We start from the raw sequence: 17563 nt of genomic DNA, 5'->3' as shown, positions 1-17563 counted from the left end.
ACCTACAATTAAAGGTAACAAACCTACTGCTATGACTATAGCAATTATGGCAATGGGCCAATTTGCCAAAATGTTGAACTATCCCTTTAATAAGCATATAGGCTAATGTGTGTTTATAGATTTTCTCCATTGACAGTAACATGTTTTCAGACACGGAGGAAGACGTGAGTTTTTATTTTTGCAGTGTCTCAGTGATCAGATGAAACAGAAAAGTTAGGTCTTAAAGGGATAGTTCACCCAAAATTGAAATTTCTCATCTCATTATCTACGCCCCCTCATGTGGACTAAGGGCTGGGAGAAGTTTCAGAGTCCTCCGTGGCTTCTCTGAGTTACAGGGGGTCTCGGCGTAGCAGTGCATGTCCATATAACGGTTGCAAATGGATACCAACTGTCTTTGTAACAAAAAGACGCACCAAAAAACATCCAAATACCTCCATGCTGCTCGTATGTAATGTCCATCTTGTTTGTAGCTGAAGCTCCTCTTCCCAGTTCGTCCAAATTTGACGAACCGGGAAGAGGAGCTTCGAGAAGCTTCCGCTACAAACAAGCTTGAAATATAGACTTATTCCATTTTTTTCGGGACTATTTCGCATTTCGGGGCTTCAATACAAGACGGACATTACATACGAGCAGCATGGAGGTATTTGGATGTTTTTTGGTGTGTCTTTTTGTTACGAAGACAGTTGGTATCCATTTGCAACCGTTATATGGACATGCACTGCTACGCCGAGACCCCCTGTAACTCAGAGAAGCCACGGATAACTCTGAAACTTCTCCCAGCCCTTAGTCCACATGAGGGTGAGTAGATAATGAGTGAAATTTCAATTTTGGGTGAACTATCCCTTTAAGAGCTCCGATGTTGGAAAACGGTTGAGTTTGTGATGATGCTGTGGCCTCGGTTCGTTCGGGTTCAGACGCCGATCGTAGTTTGGGTCGTTAATAAAGATCATCCACCTCCGTCTGCTGTTTATTTCTTCCGTATCATTTAATATTGTGGAGCTTTGGATCTTTAACGAACACAAACTCTGGGATTAAGCAGTAAAAAGTAAAGTTTGTTTATGTTAAAAACTTAAAACCTCGTCTCTGTGTGGTATCTATAGATTCAGATGTTGATTATATTTAAATAAAGAAATTCAGAATGTCCCCGTGTGTAGGCCTACTGATGCAGATGTGACACAGAAGCTGGTTGATTTTGAAGATAGAAAGAAAAAAAGAAAGACAGAAAGAAAGAGAGAGAGAGAAAGAAAGAAAGAAAGAAAGAAAGAAAGAAAGAAAGAAAGAAAGAAAGAAAGAAAGAAAGAAAGAAAGAAAAAGAAAGACAGAAAGAAAGAAAGAAAGAAAGAAAGAAAGAAAGAAAGAAAGAAAGAAAGAAAGACAGAAAGAAAGAACAAAAGAACAACAGAAAGACAGAATGAAAGAAAAAGAAAGAAAGAAAGAAAGAAAGAAAGAAAGAAAGAAAGAAAGAAAGAAAGAAAGAGGAACATTAATGTTTTAAATTTGGAGAAAAAGAAGAAGGAAGAAAATGTTAATGATTGGTGACGAGCGCGAGTCTCGCGGTCGCCGCGGCAGCCACCGACCACAGAGACGGTTGCCATGTCATCATGTCAGGACATGTTTATTTATGCTGCTGTACCACTGAACACACACACACACACTTAAACCAACACACACACACAGATACACACACACACATTCAGACTCCCCTTTTAATCAGTCCACATAACTCTACACACACACACACAGATGTTCCCTGTGGAAAGACGAGTGTTTCATACTTGCCCACGAAAAAAGTCACATTTACACACTCACATTAATGAAAATGTCATGCACACACACACACACACACACACACACACACACACACACACACACACACACACACACACTGCTCATACATGCATTAGGAAAATCACTGGATCACTGGTGATGAAGTAGTTTGAGCTGTAACTGAGAACAACTGGAGAACCAGAGTTCAGCCACAGTTTAAACACTTCGAACAATGTGACTATTGATTATTGATGAATACTTGATCTGGACCGTTTATGTCTCTCAGATTTCATTAATATCTGCATCGACTGAACTAATCTGAAAAATATGCTTCACTTTGGTAATTTATGCTTAGTTCTGACATTACAAATGAAGGAATGTTGAAAGTTGTTGTCAACCTTTTAAACTGAAATAAAAAAACAAAGCAACGACTCAGAAGAAGTTCTAATACGACTTAGTTATGATCCAACAGACTCATCAAACATAATTTGACCAGATTTGATATAATAGTTGTTAAATCCGATTGTCTGTTCCTCATTTAGGCTATTTCTACTCCTTTAGTTCGTAAGAGTTCACAAATCCACTGGATCAAAAGCATTTTGCTTATTTTTGTAGCTAAGAGCTAGCACCATCTGTTAGCCAAAACAAGCACCAGCTAGCTAGTTTTTGTTTTTGACATATTCAGGGATAGCTCTAGAAACGTGAGCGTTTTATGACTAACAAGTAACCAAGTCCTACAAAGGTGAGTGAAACATTTAAACCCTGAAATTCATCTTCCAGGAAGTGCGTACTTTGAGTTTTAAGCTAAAACGTTACTTATCTTATGCTAACTCCAACATAAGTAAAACTAAAGAGTTGCTTTCCACCATCTGAGACAAGAAACTAAAGAGACTAAAGTTTGATGCTAAACCTGCAACGTTTCTTCTAACAACTGCTAATGCTAACATTATAGCTCAAGCTCTAACGTTCATTGTTGTAGCCTACGTACAATGTCAACGTTGGCTAGCTAGCAATACCAGAAGTTACAAACAGGTCCTTTAAAGATAACAGAGAGGTTAGAGACCTGATGAACATGGATCACCCGAGTGTGTCTTACCTGGTCGGTTACCAGCGGCAGCTCATCATCGATGTCGATAAAAACCTCCCCTGAGTAATGCGGCATCTCACCTGCAGATCAGAGAGACGTCAACATCAATGACCGCTCTGGCTCTTCGTCTTACGTGTTCGCAGAGATGGACAGAGTACTCGACCCCAGTACTTGAGTAAGAGTACAAATACTACTGGTCAAAATTTACTCCGTTACAAGTAAAAGTAGCTCAGTTGACATGTTACTCGAGTAAGAGTAACAAAGTACTTGCTTTTAAAGGTATTTAGCTAAGTATCCAAAAGTACATGCTTTTAAATCTAAAAGTAAGAGTAAGAGTAAATTTCTTATTTTTCATATCAATGAATTACTATAATTTTTTCTAAATTAATTTAAGGAGCTTTTAACTCTTGTTTCTGAGAATGAACTCTTTGAAAGCAGCTGCACTGATGTGCTGCTTTTAGGGGTTAGGGTTTCCTTCTTTGACAAACACAGCTTGTGTCCAATAGGATTTTAGAGGAAAAAAAAAAAGAGCAGACCTGAAAGTAACAAGTACTTTTCAGCCTTCCTAGAAATTAACTCGAGTAAAAGTAAAAAATATTTGTCTTGGAAATGTATTCAAGTAAGAGTAATAAGTACCAGAGAAATCTAACACTCAAGTAAAGTACAAATCCTCTGGATATTAAGTACAGTACTCAAGTAAATTTACTCCGTTACTGTCCACCACTGCGTGTTCGTATCCATCCACCACCACTTACGCCTCCATCCTTCCTCGTCCTCCTCCACCGTTGCTCCCTCCGCCTCCGGGTCGCACCGGTAGTCCTCCAGAGACCGGATGGTGCACTGGCCGACCACCGGCTTCCTCCCAAACTGACGGTTGTCGATGACTTTGATGACGATCGGCGGCATGTAGAGCTCCTCACGGGGGAGTCTCTGAAGAACACAAGAGGAAGGAGAAGGAGAAAATAAGTAAAAGACAACTTGGTATCGTCTTGACCCGCGGCTGCACCGGGATCCCCGACACCCAACTCTAATTGGTTATGCCACCTTCCCCGCCTGATGCTGATTGGATCTGACTGCTGACTGTCTGGGGTTGATTGGTCACGCCTTGCTGACCGCCCAATCAGGGCATCGTTACACCTTGGTTGGCCCCTCCCACGAAACGAAAGGAAGAAATGACTTCATCGAGGCCGAGATCTAATCTTCGAGGGAGGAATCAGGCCACAAACGTCGCCTCGGCTTAGGATCAAATTAGGATTTTTGAATAAACGTTTACATGTAAAGTGACGCCGGCGACCACCGACTGTCATCAAATGTCAACACAACAGTTTGAATTATTCTCAGAAATGATGGGGGGGAAAAAGCATGTGCACAAGAAGCTTCACACAAGTTTTTGTCTTTTATGTAATCCAATTTGTGCTGACTTTCTATCCAGTGCACAGATGTGGCAGCAGCAGTCGGTCCCGTGGGAGTTCACAACCTATTCCTTCACATTGACCACAGGAACCAATTATCAGGTCTGTTTTATTCGTCTGACGCCAATCAGAAATGACCTCAAGGAAACTCTGGACCTTCTCCTACTGATATTATCAGCAGACACCCAACAATTCCCACTAAGAGCAACAGGTACCAGACTCAAAGGTGGTCGGACATGTGCGAGGTCGGGCCCTTCTGGTTGAAGCTTAAACCTAAAGATGAGGGAACGACCTGCCTCAATTTCTATTGACTTGTTTTGGGTGACGTTGCCTTTTTTTTTTGGTCTCCATATTGTCCTTTTATTGCTTTTTGTGCCGATCAGATTCGTGTTTCTATGAGTTGATTCTTCCAATCATTTTCTGTTTGACTTTCCTTCACAACTTATCTCTGCCCTGTTTTTGGCTTCCATTGTGTCTGTTGTATTTGTTCATTTGAGGAAGGTTGCTTCATAAATGATAAGATATTAGATAAGTTATGACCAATATTATTGCTAGTAGTAGTAGTAGTAAACCTTTATTTTACCAGGCAAGAATTGCTAAGAATACATTCTTATTAAGGCAATGGCCTGGTAGGAGGTGAAAGACCTCCTAAGGGGCAAGGGAGAGGGGGAGTATAACATTAAAATATAGACAATAAAAGCACATACAACAACAGTGACACAAAAGAAGAAAGAATAAAGACAATAAGCCAACATAATGCAATGACATACCACAAAGTGACAGTTAATTTGACGTACAGTGACATACAAGAAGTTATGTAAGGACAGAGATACTAAATGTAAAAACAGTGATACTAGACAGCCATAAATGAGACAGTAAGGCTCAGCCTATTATCTCAAAATGGAATTAGTCACGAAAATGAATAAAACTCTTCACTGTTCAACCTGTCTGAGTCCGTCTGTCTTTAGTTTCCTGTCTCAACCCTGACTCTGTGGTTGTACCTCTTGATTCTCAGTCTGTTTGTTGCAACGACTGGTTCAGAAAAGGTAGGAAAAAGCCTCACAAGACAAACAGACCATCAGTAAAGTTGCTGACTGTCTCTCAGTTGACAAACGTGAAGTTCAATAAAACCCCAACTCGATGGGCTCGACTTCACTCCACCTCTGTGGTTCGTCTCCGAGAGCCGAGGTGACGCCGACCGGTGGTTCAGACTTGACTTCCTCAATAGTCTCATTGAACAAGGTCTGCTGCTGCTGCTGCTGGAGGTGACACTAATCCGTTTGACTTCTCTGGCTTTAAGCGAGGCTTAAGTGGAGCTGATGATGCTCAACTCGCACAATAAACTGAGAGAGGTTTGACCCTTCAAAGACTTGTATTTAGGGAAACTATGCACATGACATTTTCTTGTGCCCCCGTGGCAAACGAAAACACTTACGCACTCAACTTAAGACCTTAATATTGTTAACGTTAAAGGCCTGGACGCAGCTCGGGGGTGGAATTTAAGGGAAAAATATGTACTAATTTCCACAGTCCGGCGGAGGCTGTCGAACCCTTAGCGGTGGTCAACGCAACAACCTTAATCTTGTTAACATTAAAGCAGCGGAGCCAAAGCAAGGATCTGTATTTAAAGGGAAAATATGTGAGCATTTCCATCCTCCAGTTAAAGCTGTCATAATAAAACACTGAGGTGATCAACTTCAGACCTTAATATTGTTAACATTAAACTCTCTGAGTTCGTTTCTGGAGCTGCCGGTAGGAAAAAAATGTGCATAATATTTCCATATTTCAGTTTTCATAAGAAAACACTTAGGTGGAATGCAGTGGCAGCGATGTAAACTCAGTGGAAATACATTCTCAGAGGACAGTTTTACGTTTCAAGAATAAGTAACGACTGTTTTGCCCACGATATAGTGGTTTGCATGATTTAAATAAGCGGCTGGATTAGAGACACGTCGTGCAGGGCGACAGTGAAGCTGAGGTTTGGTGTAGTTTGGCTCACAAAGTCATTTTTATGACCATAAAAACCCCCAAGCTGCTATAATCAATAATCTTGTATTAGCAATGGAGCGTGAGACGGTTTGACTGTGAAAACAGGAGCTCGTACTGTTGAATTATCGTCCACCTCCACGGAGCTTTATAGCATCTATTTAGCATTTAGCTTTAGCTTGATTTGGTTTTTGGGCCCAAAATATTATTTAACCTTTTCATTTTCAGCCACTGCTGGAAGTTCATACATACATTATATATTCATATAAACACAGTCGCGTTAAACCAGACTAGCGTAAGTAAACAGCAGGCACAGCTAGCAGCTAGCTTGAGACGTTTTGCAGCTGAACTGGAACCAATGAAGACGAAAAAATAAGGTTAAAAAAGCTAAAAACAAACAAAACAAAGCAAAGTTTGGACGGTGATCAAGCTGACTAAGCCAATCAATATAAATAACCCTTTGATAAGGAAATGTAAATCTAAAGGTGGTTGCTATACAGCTGAATGTCTGAATGAATAGTTACGCTCTGTAAATGTTGAGTTCTTTCCACCATGTGACTAAAAATAAAGAATTATTTCAGATTTAAAGCTTTAAAAGCTCATGTTTTTCATCTTAAGGTTGAAGCTAGCTTGAAAAAAAAAAGTTCATCCATTAATTTCACCACGTGTCCTTTTAAAATCTAGTCAAATGATCGATAGCAGAAAAACTAAAATATCATCTACGATCTTATTTCAAGATCGGAATAAAAAAAGAGGGATGAAAGGAGGTGAGGAGATCCCTCAGAAATACCAGTGGCACTTTTATAAACTCTGTGCAGCTGCATGAAGCCAGCAGCAGCAGCAGCAGCAGCAGCAGCAGCAGCAGCAGCAGCAGCAGCTGTAAGTAGAAAAAGCAGCTGTCCTGGCGCTGATGTTCATATTTCCTACAGTTTGCAGCTTTGACCTTTTCAGCGTTACCGCAGCGTCAACGGCTTTAATTAACTGGAGCTTCCTGTGGTTCAGTGGATCTTCTGCGCTCCGGGGCAGAGGAGCTCGTATCCTCCTGATGAAACTGTTTTGATTCTCCTGTAAACTACCGACCTGAACCTGTGGGACAATATTAAAGGGACAGTTCACCCAAAATTCAAATTTCACTCATTATCTACTCACCCTCATGTGGACTAAGTGCTGGGAGAAGTTTCAGAGCTCACTTTTCTTCGTCCAAAAAGACACACCAAAAAACATCCAAATACCTCCATAGTGCTTGTCTGTAATGTCCGTCTTGTATTGAAGCTCCGACATGAGAAATTGTTCCGAAAAAATTTTTAAAAGTCTATGTTTTAAGCTTGTTTGTAGCGGAAGCTCCCAGTGTTGCTCTGCCGGAATCTCGTGCGATTTGCGGCGCCGTGAACTGGGTGTCAATGCAAATCGTGCGAGATTTGGACGGACCAGGAAGAGGAGCTTCCGCTACAAACAAGCTTAAAATATAGACTTATTTAATTTTTTTCAGAACAATTTCTCATGCTGGGGCTTCAATACAAGAGGGACATTACAGACGAGCAGTATGGAGGTATTTGGATGTTTTTTTGGTGTGTCTTTTTGGACGAAGAAAAGTGAGCTCCGTTCTCAACCGTCATATGGACATGCAGTGCTGCACGTAGACCCCCTGTAACTCAGAGAGGCCACGGAGGACTCTGAAAATTCTCCCAGCCCTTAGAAATTTGAATTTTGGGTGAACTATCCCTTTAACCGTGCAGTAACTGATTTTTTTTGCCACCAGGGGGCAGCAGAAACAACCACTCTAATACTATTATCCACTAATCACCATGGAAAACATCCACCGGGTTTGTGTCCAGCCCTCCCTCCCTCTACCACGTCCTCATTAACTTCCAACTGCATTATTCATTCATTCATTTCTATATAACCGCTTATCCTGCACAACTTCATTATTATTATTATTTTAATATAATCATCATTGATTTTAACGACTTCCCGGGCTGCTGAATTACACATTAACGAGGCTCCTCGTCTCGACTCCACCTGTCATTCATCATCATCATCGTCGTCGTTTCTGGATCAGCGGTGAGTTTGGACACGTACGTAGGCTACCATGAGAAATTTATGAGCCCGTTCTACAACACAACACGACGCCGTCCTGTGTAAAAGCTTCCAGTCAGCAGTTGTAAGACGACAAAGATCTCCACCCTGCATTTATTCTCCATTAGTAATGTATACACACTGGTAGCCATGGGAGAAGTCCCCCGCCCTGCAGCTACGTCTGCCAACAGCCACATCCATCTCTGCTCCTTCTGTATCTTCCGCTTTGTTTTGGAAGAAGAAAAGCAGCAGCTGTTTTAACACTTTATTTGACGCCTCTATAATCTCTATAATGCATTATAACCATACTCATAATGAGTTATAATGCAGTTCTAACACTGTATAACTATAGTTATAAACACTCATAAATGATCAAAATGCTTCATAACAATAATCATAACGCACTATAAAGCATTTTATCTTGACTGACGTTATAATTGTTAGTAACTCGCTGACAATGCCCACATCGATAATGCATTATAAATATAGTTATAATGTGTTATAATTCAACAATCATAGAATTAGTGGCAGGGTAGTCTACACTCCCCTCCTCTTTTTCTCTTTTCTTTTTCCTCAACCATTTCCTATCATGTAAACTGTACGGCTGTATTTTTTTTTTTTTTCACAAATGATTGATTGACTTTTAGTAAATGAAAGATGTATAGGTAAACTGTGGTAATCTTATAAATAGCTTTCTTATTGTTTCTTATTATTATAACTTATTTTTATCTCGTTTTCTTGTTGTTAGTGTTTTTTGTTGGTTGTTTTTTTTTTTTGTAAGTTGTATTTTTATTTTTACTTTTTTTATTTTTTTATTTTTTTTGTCTGCGTGCTGTTTTATCTACTTTATTTCCCCCATTTTTGTAGTTTGTCATATGAGCGTCTTATGTGGGATAAAATAAAAAAATATATTTAAAAAAATAAAAAAATAAAAGTGTTATAATTGGCTTATAAACATGTATAACTATCATTATAATTACCATAAGACTTTATAACAATAAGCATAACACATTATAGAGCATTATAACTCTATTATAATACTTGATCTTATAAGCCATTATGAAATGTTGATGATGATGATGTGTTATGCTTATTGTGTTGTGTTGTTATGAGTGTTTATAATGATGGTTTATAAGGCGATTATAACACATTATAACAATATAAATTTATAATGCATTATCGATGTGGAGTTACTAACAATTATAACGTATTATAATACCTGACCTTATAAGTCAAGATAAAATGTTTTATAGTGTGTTATGATTATTGTTATAAAGCATTTTGATCATTTATGAGTGTTTAAAGGTGTACAGAAAAGAAAACTGAATTTGAGCCCACTCTGGATCATAAAATTAATGTGATAACTCATCTTTCAGACGTTGTAGGCCAAACTTTGTGCAAAATTCTATTTTTGAGTAAATCCGGGATGAAAGTGTGTATTTTTTTTTTCGCATTGGATAATGCAGGCGCACGGATTATACGTCAGCCTGCACACGATTCACCAGCCACTGATATTGGATCCGTAATCCGTCATTCAAATGTCTGAGACACGCACACACACACAGAGCTCGGGCTCGCCCCAAACTTTGAATGTCCCGCCCGCTCGATAACGACCAATCAAATTTGTTTTCCTTACTCGGGTAAACTCGTGTTGCAGCTCGTGACAACTCGGCGCGACAAACGGGACAAACGGCCATTTCTGTACACCTTTAAAACTAAAGTTATACAGTGCTATAACTGCATTATACCTCATTATAAGTCTGGTTATAATGTGTTATAGAGATAAGCGTCAAATAAAGTGTTACCGCTGTTTTGTTTTTTTTCTCCTCCTCCGTCGTTATTGTGGTTTTTTCCTCTGATGAAGACAAAACGAGCGACGTGAACCGCATCACAGACGCTACTGTACTGTAAAAAGCAGCAGCCGATTGAACTTGAACTTTCTCACCACGTCGAGGACGAGCGTGTTGACGTCGAAGTTGGGCTTCTTCTTCACGCTGCGGATGACGCAGCTCTGGATGGTGGCGCCGCCGCACTCCACCTGCAGGCTCGGCGAGGTGACGCTGGACATCTGGAAGCTCTTCAGGTTGCGGACGCCCCACGCCAAGATCTGATCGGACGAGAAGGAAGAAGGAAGTTCAGCACAGCAACAGAAAACAAACCGGAGCGATGACAGTAGGTGCGTTTCCATTACACCTTGAAATGCGCAAAACCTAAATATCGAAATGAAAAACTGGTAATGGAAACTCTCAAATATCGCTAAAAAGTTTTTACGCTCTCATGAGGTGGTTTTTCAGACGTATCGATACAAACGTGTACTATCGCAAAAGTGTAATGGAAACACTTTTTTCGCTTTTCTACTCGTCACCGGCGTCACCGGAGTTGTGTGTGTCCACGCTGTGTTGGTTTGACCTGGGCATTGTTTCTCAATTAGGGTTGCAAAAGGGTGGAAAATTTCCAGTAAATTTCTGGAATATTTCCAGAAACTTTCCATGGGAAGTAAAACTGGGGAATTTTAGAAATGTTCCAAATTGGAAACTTTCCTTTATGGGAATTTATGGGAATTATTGGGAATTTATGGGAATTAACTGGAAATTGGGGGTAATTTAAACAAACTGTATCATATCCAAACATAAATGCAAGTATTTTGTTTTGTCATAAGCAGACATCCATGCAAAATAATACAATTAAAAAACATTTCAACAGATTTATGTGAGTAGAACTTTATCAACTTTTAATTCTTGTATGAACAATCAATTATTTTACTGAACAACAAAAACATGATGAATGTTGAGTAAAATATTACTACCCCCCCCCAAATAAAAAAAAAGTAAGCAGTGTGCATGTGATTGAGGAATAGCATAGATATTCAAGTGTACTTGCATTAAATCTGGTTGTTTTAGCCAATATTATGCTACAATATATTTCCCCCAACTATATTTAAGTTCCCTGTTAAGGGCCAACCTTAAATTTTGTAAATTTCGGATTTATTCCCGTTTATTCCCATATATTCCCGTTAATTCCCATATATTCCCATAAATTCCCATGGAAAGTTTCCAACTTTGAAAATTCCTAGAATTTTGCAACCCTATTCTCAATACATTAGAGAAACCTTTCCTATCATTTCCCTTTTCCGTGCATGGTTGAAGGAGATTGGCTTGCATCCACACTCCCACTCCCTCCTGCGCCGTCATGTCCCCTTTAGTCACATAAACCAGTACGGGTGTGTGGAACATGTCCCCTTTAGTCACATAAACCAGTACGGGTGTGTGGAACATGTCCCCTTTAGTCACATAAACCAGTATGGGTGTGTGGAACATGTCCCCTTTAGTCACATAAACCAGTACGGGTGTGTGGAACATGTCCCCTTTAGTCACATAAACCAGTATGGGTGTGTGGAACATGTCCCCTTTAGTCACATAAACCAGTACGGGTGTGTGGACACAACCACCGTATATTGTTGTCAGCACCTCATCAACGCTGCCAGCGCCACACAGGCTTTGTCTTTCAGCAATCAAACGCTGCCTTCGTCTTTGTTAAAAACCAAAACAGCAATGCTGTAGCAGCTGAGATCGCTGTGCTGTCACTAGGGTTGCAAAATTCTGGGAATTTTCAAAGTTGGAAACTTTCCTTGGGAATTAACGGGAATAAATTGGAATAAATCCGAAATTTACAAAATTACAGTTAACAAAATTCCAGTTCAAATTCCAAATTCCAGTTTCTTAACTCATTGAGTGCCGCGCTCCTTTCCAAAGTTTTAGTCAAGTGTACCGGCAAATTAGACCATATTTGACTTTTTATTTTAGAGCCATAGTGTATTCTATATTATTGCCACCAACACATACTGTAGCTCATTTGAAAGGTTTAACTTTATCCTTCAAATGGCCACAAACCGTTTGTTTCTACGTGCCTCCGTTCCTGAGAAAAGTCAAGCTAAACATGGCTGGGTTTCACCAAAATCCCTCCTTTTTTTCTAGAAAAGGAGATACAGCGTCTTTTATGAAAGGTGCGCTGTTTGTGTCTGTCGCTCTTCAGACACTCGCATTTCTGGATCAAAGGGCTCGTATAAGATAAATATACACAACAATTGTTGTTCTATTCACAAAACCACCATCGGGGGCGGGGGGGGCGCCACTAAACAGCAATAACACAGACGCACCGTGCCGTGTCACAGCCTCTCGCCGCGGAACGTGAGGCTCTGCCGGCCACAGCGGCTCGCGAACAAACACCGGTCCCGCCGGTGGTCGCGGTCCGTCTGTGGTACGGGTCGGTGGTGCCGGTCTGCTTTGGTCCAGAGACCATCAGATTTTACCGCGGGAGGACTTTGGGGAGGACACGGTGTTGCTCCAGATGAAGACCGGGCGGGACAGTCGGCTGAGAGTTTCTGCTCTGAGCTGCTGGAGCAGCTCGAGCAGCTGGAGCAGCAGCGAGAGCAGAGCAGCTGCTGCATCCACATGCAGAACTCAATTTGCAGAAGCTGAGTTATGATAAAAACTTCCAGATCATGAGCTGTCATGTGACTTTGATCGTCATCTATTTCAGTTCTCCTCGTCGTAGAGTCCCCAAATTTACATATAATGTGTATTAAAGTGTCTATTTTCATAATTAAAAAAAAAAGCAAAAAACGAAAAATTTCGTTTTTGGCACTCAACGCATGGGAACGAAAAACGAGAAATTACGTGGTTGGCACTCAATGAGTTAACAGGGAACTTAAATATAGTTGGGGGAAAATATATTGTAGCATAATCTTGGCTAAAACAACCAGATTTAATGCAAGTACACTTGAATATCTATGCTATTCCTCAGTCACATGCACGGACTACTCAGTACGGGTTACTCAACATTCATGTTTTTGTTGTTCAGTAAAAGAATTGATTGTTCATACAATAACTAAAACTTGATAAAGTTCTACTCACAAATAAATCTGTTGAAATGTCATGTTTTTTAATTGTATTATTTTGCATGGATGTCTGCTTATGACAAAACTAAATATTTACATTTATGTTCTACAGTTTGTTAAAGTTACCCCCAATTTCCAGTTAATTCCCATAAATTCCCATAATTCTCATGGAAGGTTTCCAATTTGTAATATTTCCAAAATTCCCCAGTTTAATATCCCATGGAAGGTTTCTGGAAATTTACCAGAAATTTACTGGAAATTTTCCACCCTAGCTGTCACCATAGGAACGCAAGACGCTTATGTCCATCTTCCTCAAAGTGAAGTCTCGTGGGGTGAGAATTATGGGATATGGCGAGACTATAGATTACGGCTCATTCACAAAACACCTTTCAATGGAAACACCCGCAAATAGCAATTGCACTTTTTCGAAGTTTCTGATATATCACTTTTATTTTGCGAAAATCTGTGATGGAAACGCAGCTAATAATGATGGTTGGTTGGTTGGTTGGTTAGTTAGAGCGAGTAGATCGTAGACAGACCTCGATGGCGGTTCTCTGGAGAACGGGTTTGATTCCCTGAGGGACCATGAAGACGTTGGGCTCTCGCTGGGGAGGCGGGTACGGGAGGTCCGACTCGTCCGGCTGCCAATAGGAACGCAGGACAGGACGAAACACAAAAAGAGAGGCAACGTTCAGCAGCAGGAAAATTAATGAACAGTTAATTAGTAAATGTTTATAAATGAAGACGTAAAAACATAACATTCAATCCAGACAAATGAAGTTAACGATGAAAACAACAGTGAAACAACAATCTGCACACTGCAAAAACTCAAAATCTTTCCAAGATTATTTGTCTTATTTCTTGTCAAAATGTCTCATTTCTAGTCAAAACTAATCTCTTTCCACTTACATAAGACTCATCACCTAAAAATTTACTTGTTTTTAGATCATTTTCACTTGAAATAAGTAGAAAAATCTGCCAGTGAAAGCAGGTTTAGGTAATAAAGAAGAAAAACTTGCTCCACTATCAGACTATTTTAAGTGAAAATATGCTTGAAAGACATAAAAAGTGTCTAAAAACAAGCTGCTTTTTAATGTGATGAGTCTTATTTTAAGTATAATGAGACTTGTTTTGACTAGAAATTACATTTTTGACTAGAAATGAGACAAATATTCTTGGTAAGATTTTGAGTTTTTGCAGTGCAGAGGGCTGGAGAGGACCCGTCTAATCAATGATGTTTGATCACTGATAAAGAAAATCAATCAAATATATTGATACCTACAAAAATAAAGTTTTGATCTTGATCCAACAAACTTTATTATTCTCAAAAACGCCAAAAAAATATACTTAAAAAAAAAAAAAAATACTCAAATATCTTGACCAAGAATATTTGTCTCATTTCTAGTCAGAAACAATCTCATTATACTTAAAATAAGACTCATCACATAAAAAGTAGCTTGTTTTTACACTCTTTTTACGTCTTTCAAGCAGATTTTCACTTAAAATAATCTGATAGTGGAGCAAGTTTTTCTTTCTTATTACAAGCACACAAAAAAACTTTCTTTCACTGGCAGATTTTTTTACTTATTTCAAGTGAAAATGAGTTCGAAACAAGTGAAAATTAACTAAAAACAAGTAAATTTTTAGGTGATGAGTCTTATGTAAGTGGAAAGAGATTAGTTTTGACTAGAAATTAGACATTTTGACAAGAAATAAGACAAATATTCTTTTTTTTTGTAGTGCAGGTCGTCAAAAACAAATCTAAAAAGCAATAAAGTTTTTTTTTATTATTCTTATTTGTGAAATTATTTTAATTTTAAAATTAAGAATAAATACTAGGGAAACTAATTGTTACTGTAGGTTAAGATGACTAAAATTAACAAAGACATTATCAATGAATTCTGTGATCAAGAAAAATAAAGTTTGTTAAAGTTAGGAAACTTGTCCTCTCTGGGCTTCCATACAAAACAACTACGAGTAAATACATACTGTACATTAAAAAAAATGTGGTTAGTGACAAAATGGAAACACAAAACATGATGAAACGAGAAGTTTTAGAAAGACGGACTTTCTGTGACATGCGTGTGTGTGTGTGTGTTGTGGAGATGTGAGTGTCGTGTGTTGTGTGTTGTACCCATTGCTGCAGGTTTTCAGAGAGGAATCCTGAAAACATCAACTGACGAAGCGACGAGGAAGAAAAAGAGACGAAGATAAAGAGTCAGAGAAACGACAACAACACATTTTTCATCGTCATTTTGATTTCTAATATTCACATCAGAGGGAAAATAATTGAATAAACTGATAAAAATGAATTTGAGTTGTTGGATTTTACCTCGTCCAGGACGTGGGTGGTGGTCATGATGTCTCCCTGTGGGCGAGAGAGGAGCTGCTTTAAGAGGACGAAAACAAACTACAGAAAACAAACAGAGAGGAAGGAAAAAAGGTGGAAGAAGTGAAAGAAAAAGACAAACTGACCTCTTGACCTGGAATATGATGGATGGACGGCTGAGGAGACAAAGCAGAGAGACGGGTTAGATAGACAGAAGATAGAAAGAGTTTAGTGGAAATTTGTCTTCGGCCTCTCCAAGACAAAAAGGCATAAAACAACCAGAGCACTCCACAGCATACACTGCAAAAACTCAAAATCTTTCCAAGAATATTTGTCTTATTTCTTGTCAAAATGTCTCATTTCTAGTCAAAACTAAACTCTTTCCCTAAAAATTAACTTGTTATTTGATCATTTTCACTTGTTTCAAACATATTTTCTTTTGAAATAAGTAGAAAAATCTGCCAGTGAAAGCAAGTTGTTTTGTGCTTGTAACAAGAAAGAAAAACTTGCTCCACTGTCAGATTATTCTACTTATTTCAAGTGAAAATATGATTGAAAGAAGTAAAAAGTGTCTAAAAACAAGCGACTTTTTATGTGATGAGTCTTATTTTATTATAATGAGATTTGTTTTGACTAGAAATAAGACAAATATTCTTGAAAAGATTTTGAGTTTTTGCAGTGTAGCTACACATAAAAGACATAGAAACAAGAAACAAACTGAAATGTTGTGTAAAACAGGCACAGACAACAACAGCAGATACAACAACATCTCTAAGGGGGTTGCCAGGTGCAGTCAACAATCACAACATATTCAGAGCTTGTATGGCCTGTGGAATAAAGGATTTCTTAAAAATTTCCCGGCTCATCCTGTGAACTCTGAATCTTCGGCCGGATGGGAGCAGTTCGAACTCTGAGTTTAAGTTTAAGATGTGTAACATCCTCAGATATCTGTGTTGAAGCAGTGTTGAACAGCTCACCGAGTTGACGTTGCTTAGTTCCCAGCAATGTTTACTATCAAGGAAAGCTTCTTTTTTTTTGCTGCACCTTCAGGTTGCCATACCAGGCAGCTACACTGCAAAAAATCAAATATCCTACCAAGAATATTTGTCTTATTTTTAGTCAAAATGTCATTTCTAGTCAAAACAAATCTCATTATACTTAAAATAAGACTCATTACATTAAAAAGCAGCTTGTTTTTAGACACTTTTTCCTTCTTTCAAGCATATTTTCACTTGAAATAAGTAGAAGAATCTGATAGTGGAGCAAGTTTTTCTTCCTTATTACAAGCACAAAAAACCTGCGTTCACTGGCAGATTTTTCTACTTATTAGAAGTGAAAATGTGTTTGAAACAAGTGAAAATGATCTAAAAACAAGTTACTTTTTAGGTGATGAGTCTTATTTTAAGTGGAATGAGTTTAGTTTTGACTAGAAATAAGACAAATATTCTTGGAAAGATTTTGAGTTTTTGCAGTATACAGTATATTAAACTGCAAAATACTTTCAACAAGGCCTCTGTATGTCATTTCCAGTATATGTCGACTTACACCAAAGCTCTTCAATTTCCTAGTTAAAAATAGTCGCTGGTTTGCTCTTAAAAACACTTTCTGAGTTCTCATTGAAGCTCTTTTCTTCTGCTACTGTCAGAAGAAGGAGAAGAGATGAGGAAATGACGCTGATGAAGAGTTTGAGTTTGACCTCCGACCTTTTCCCGTTGGATGAGCTCGAAGGCGGCCAGCAGCTCGCCGGCGCTCTTGTCCCCGCGGCGAATGGGGAACCAGGCGAGTCGTGGGGAGGGGGTGAAGGTGGGCTGACACACGCAGCGACCCATGAACTCATCGGCTCCCTGAAAACACAGAAACATCGACCAACAGTAAAACCAGGGTTCCTACAGCTTAAGCCAACTTAAATTTAAGACTTTTTAAGACGTTTTTAATGCCACTTAAGATGAAATTTAAGACCGACTTCACAATAACACAAATGCAAAAAAACAAAAAAACGTCACCACATC

General features: G+C 39.0%; 1 protein-coding gene across 9 annotated transcripts in view; it reads right to left on the bottom strand.

The window, feature by feature from the left end:
- dysf (dysferlin, limb girdle muscular dystrophy 2B (autosomal recessive)) overlaps positions 1-17563 on the bottom strand; it is a 143544-nt gene that overhangs the window by 84305 nt on the left and 41676 nt on the right. For all 9 annotated transcript variants that reach the window (XM_085760245.1, XM_085760237.1, XM_085760241.1 and 6 more), the window contains 8 exons: positions 17258-17398; positions 15701-15730; positions 15558-15593; positions 15360-15401; positions 13765-13866; positions 10274-10435; positions 3610-3784; positions 2864-2934 (listed from right to left, as the gene is read on the bottom strand). In XM_085760245.1, coding sequence (XP_085616371.1) covers positions 2864-2934; positions 3610-3784; positions 10274-10435; positions 13765-13866; positions 15360-15401; positions 15558-15593; positions 15701-15730; positions 17258-17398 — 759 coding nt within the window. The remainder of the gene's footprint in view (positions 1-2863; positions 2935-3609; positions 3785-10273; positions 10436-13764; positions 13867-15359; positions 15402-15557; positions 15594-15700; positions 15731-17257; positions 17399-17563) is intronic.

Source organism: Trachurus japonicus, chromosome 18 (assembly GCF_045865225.1).
Source record: "Trachurus japonicus isolate A0001 chromosome 18, Traja_1.0".
NCBI classification, from domain to species: domain Eukaryota; kingdom Metazoa; phylum Chordata; class Actinopteri; order Carangiformes; family Carangidae; genus Trachurus; species Trachurus japonicus.
Note: the sequence above shows the minus strand (reverse complement) of the source record. Positions and strands in the feature narration are given on the sequence as shown.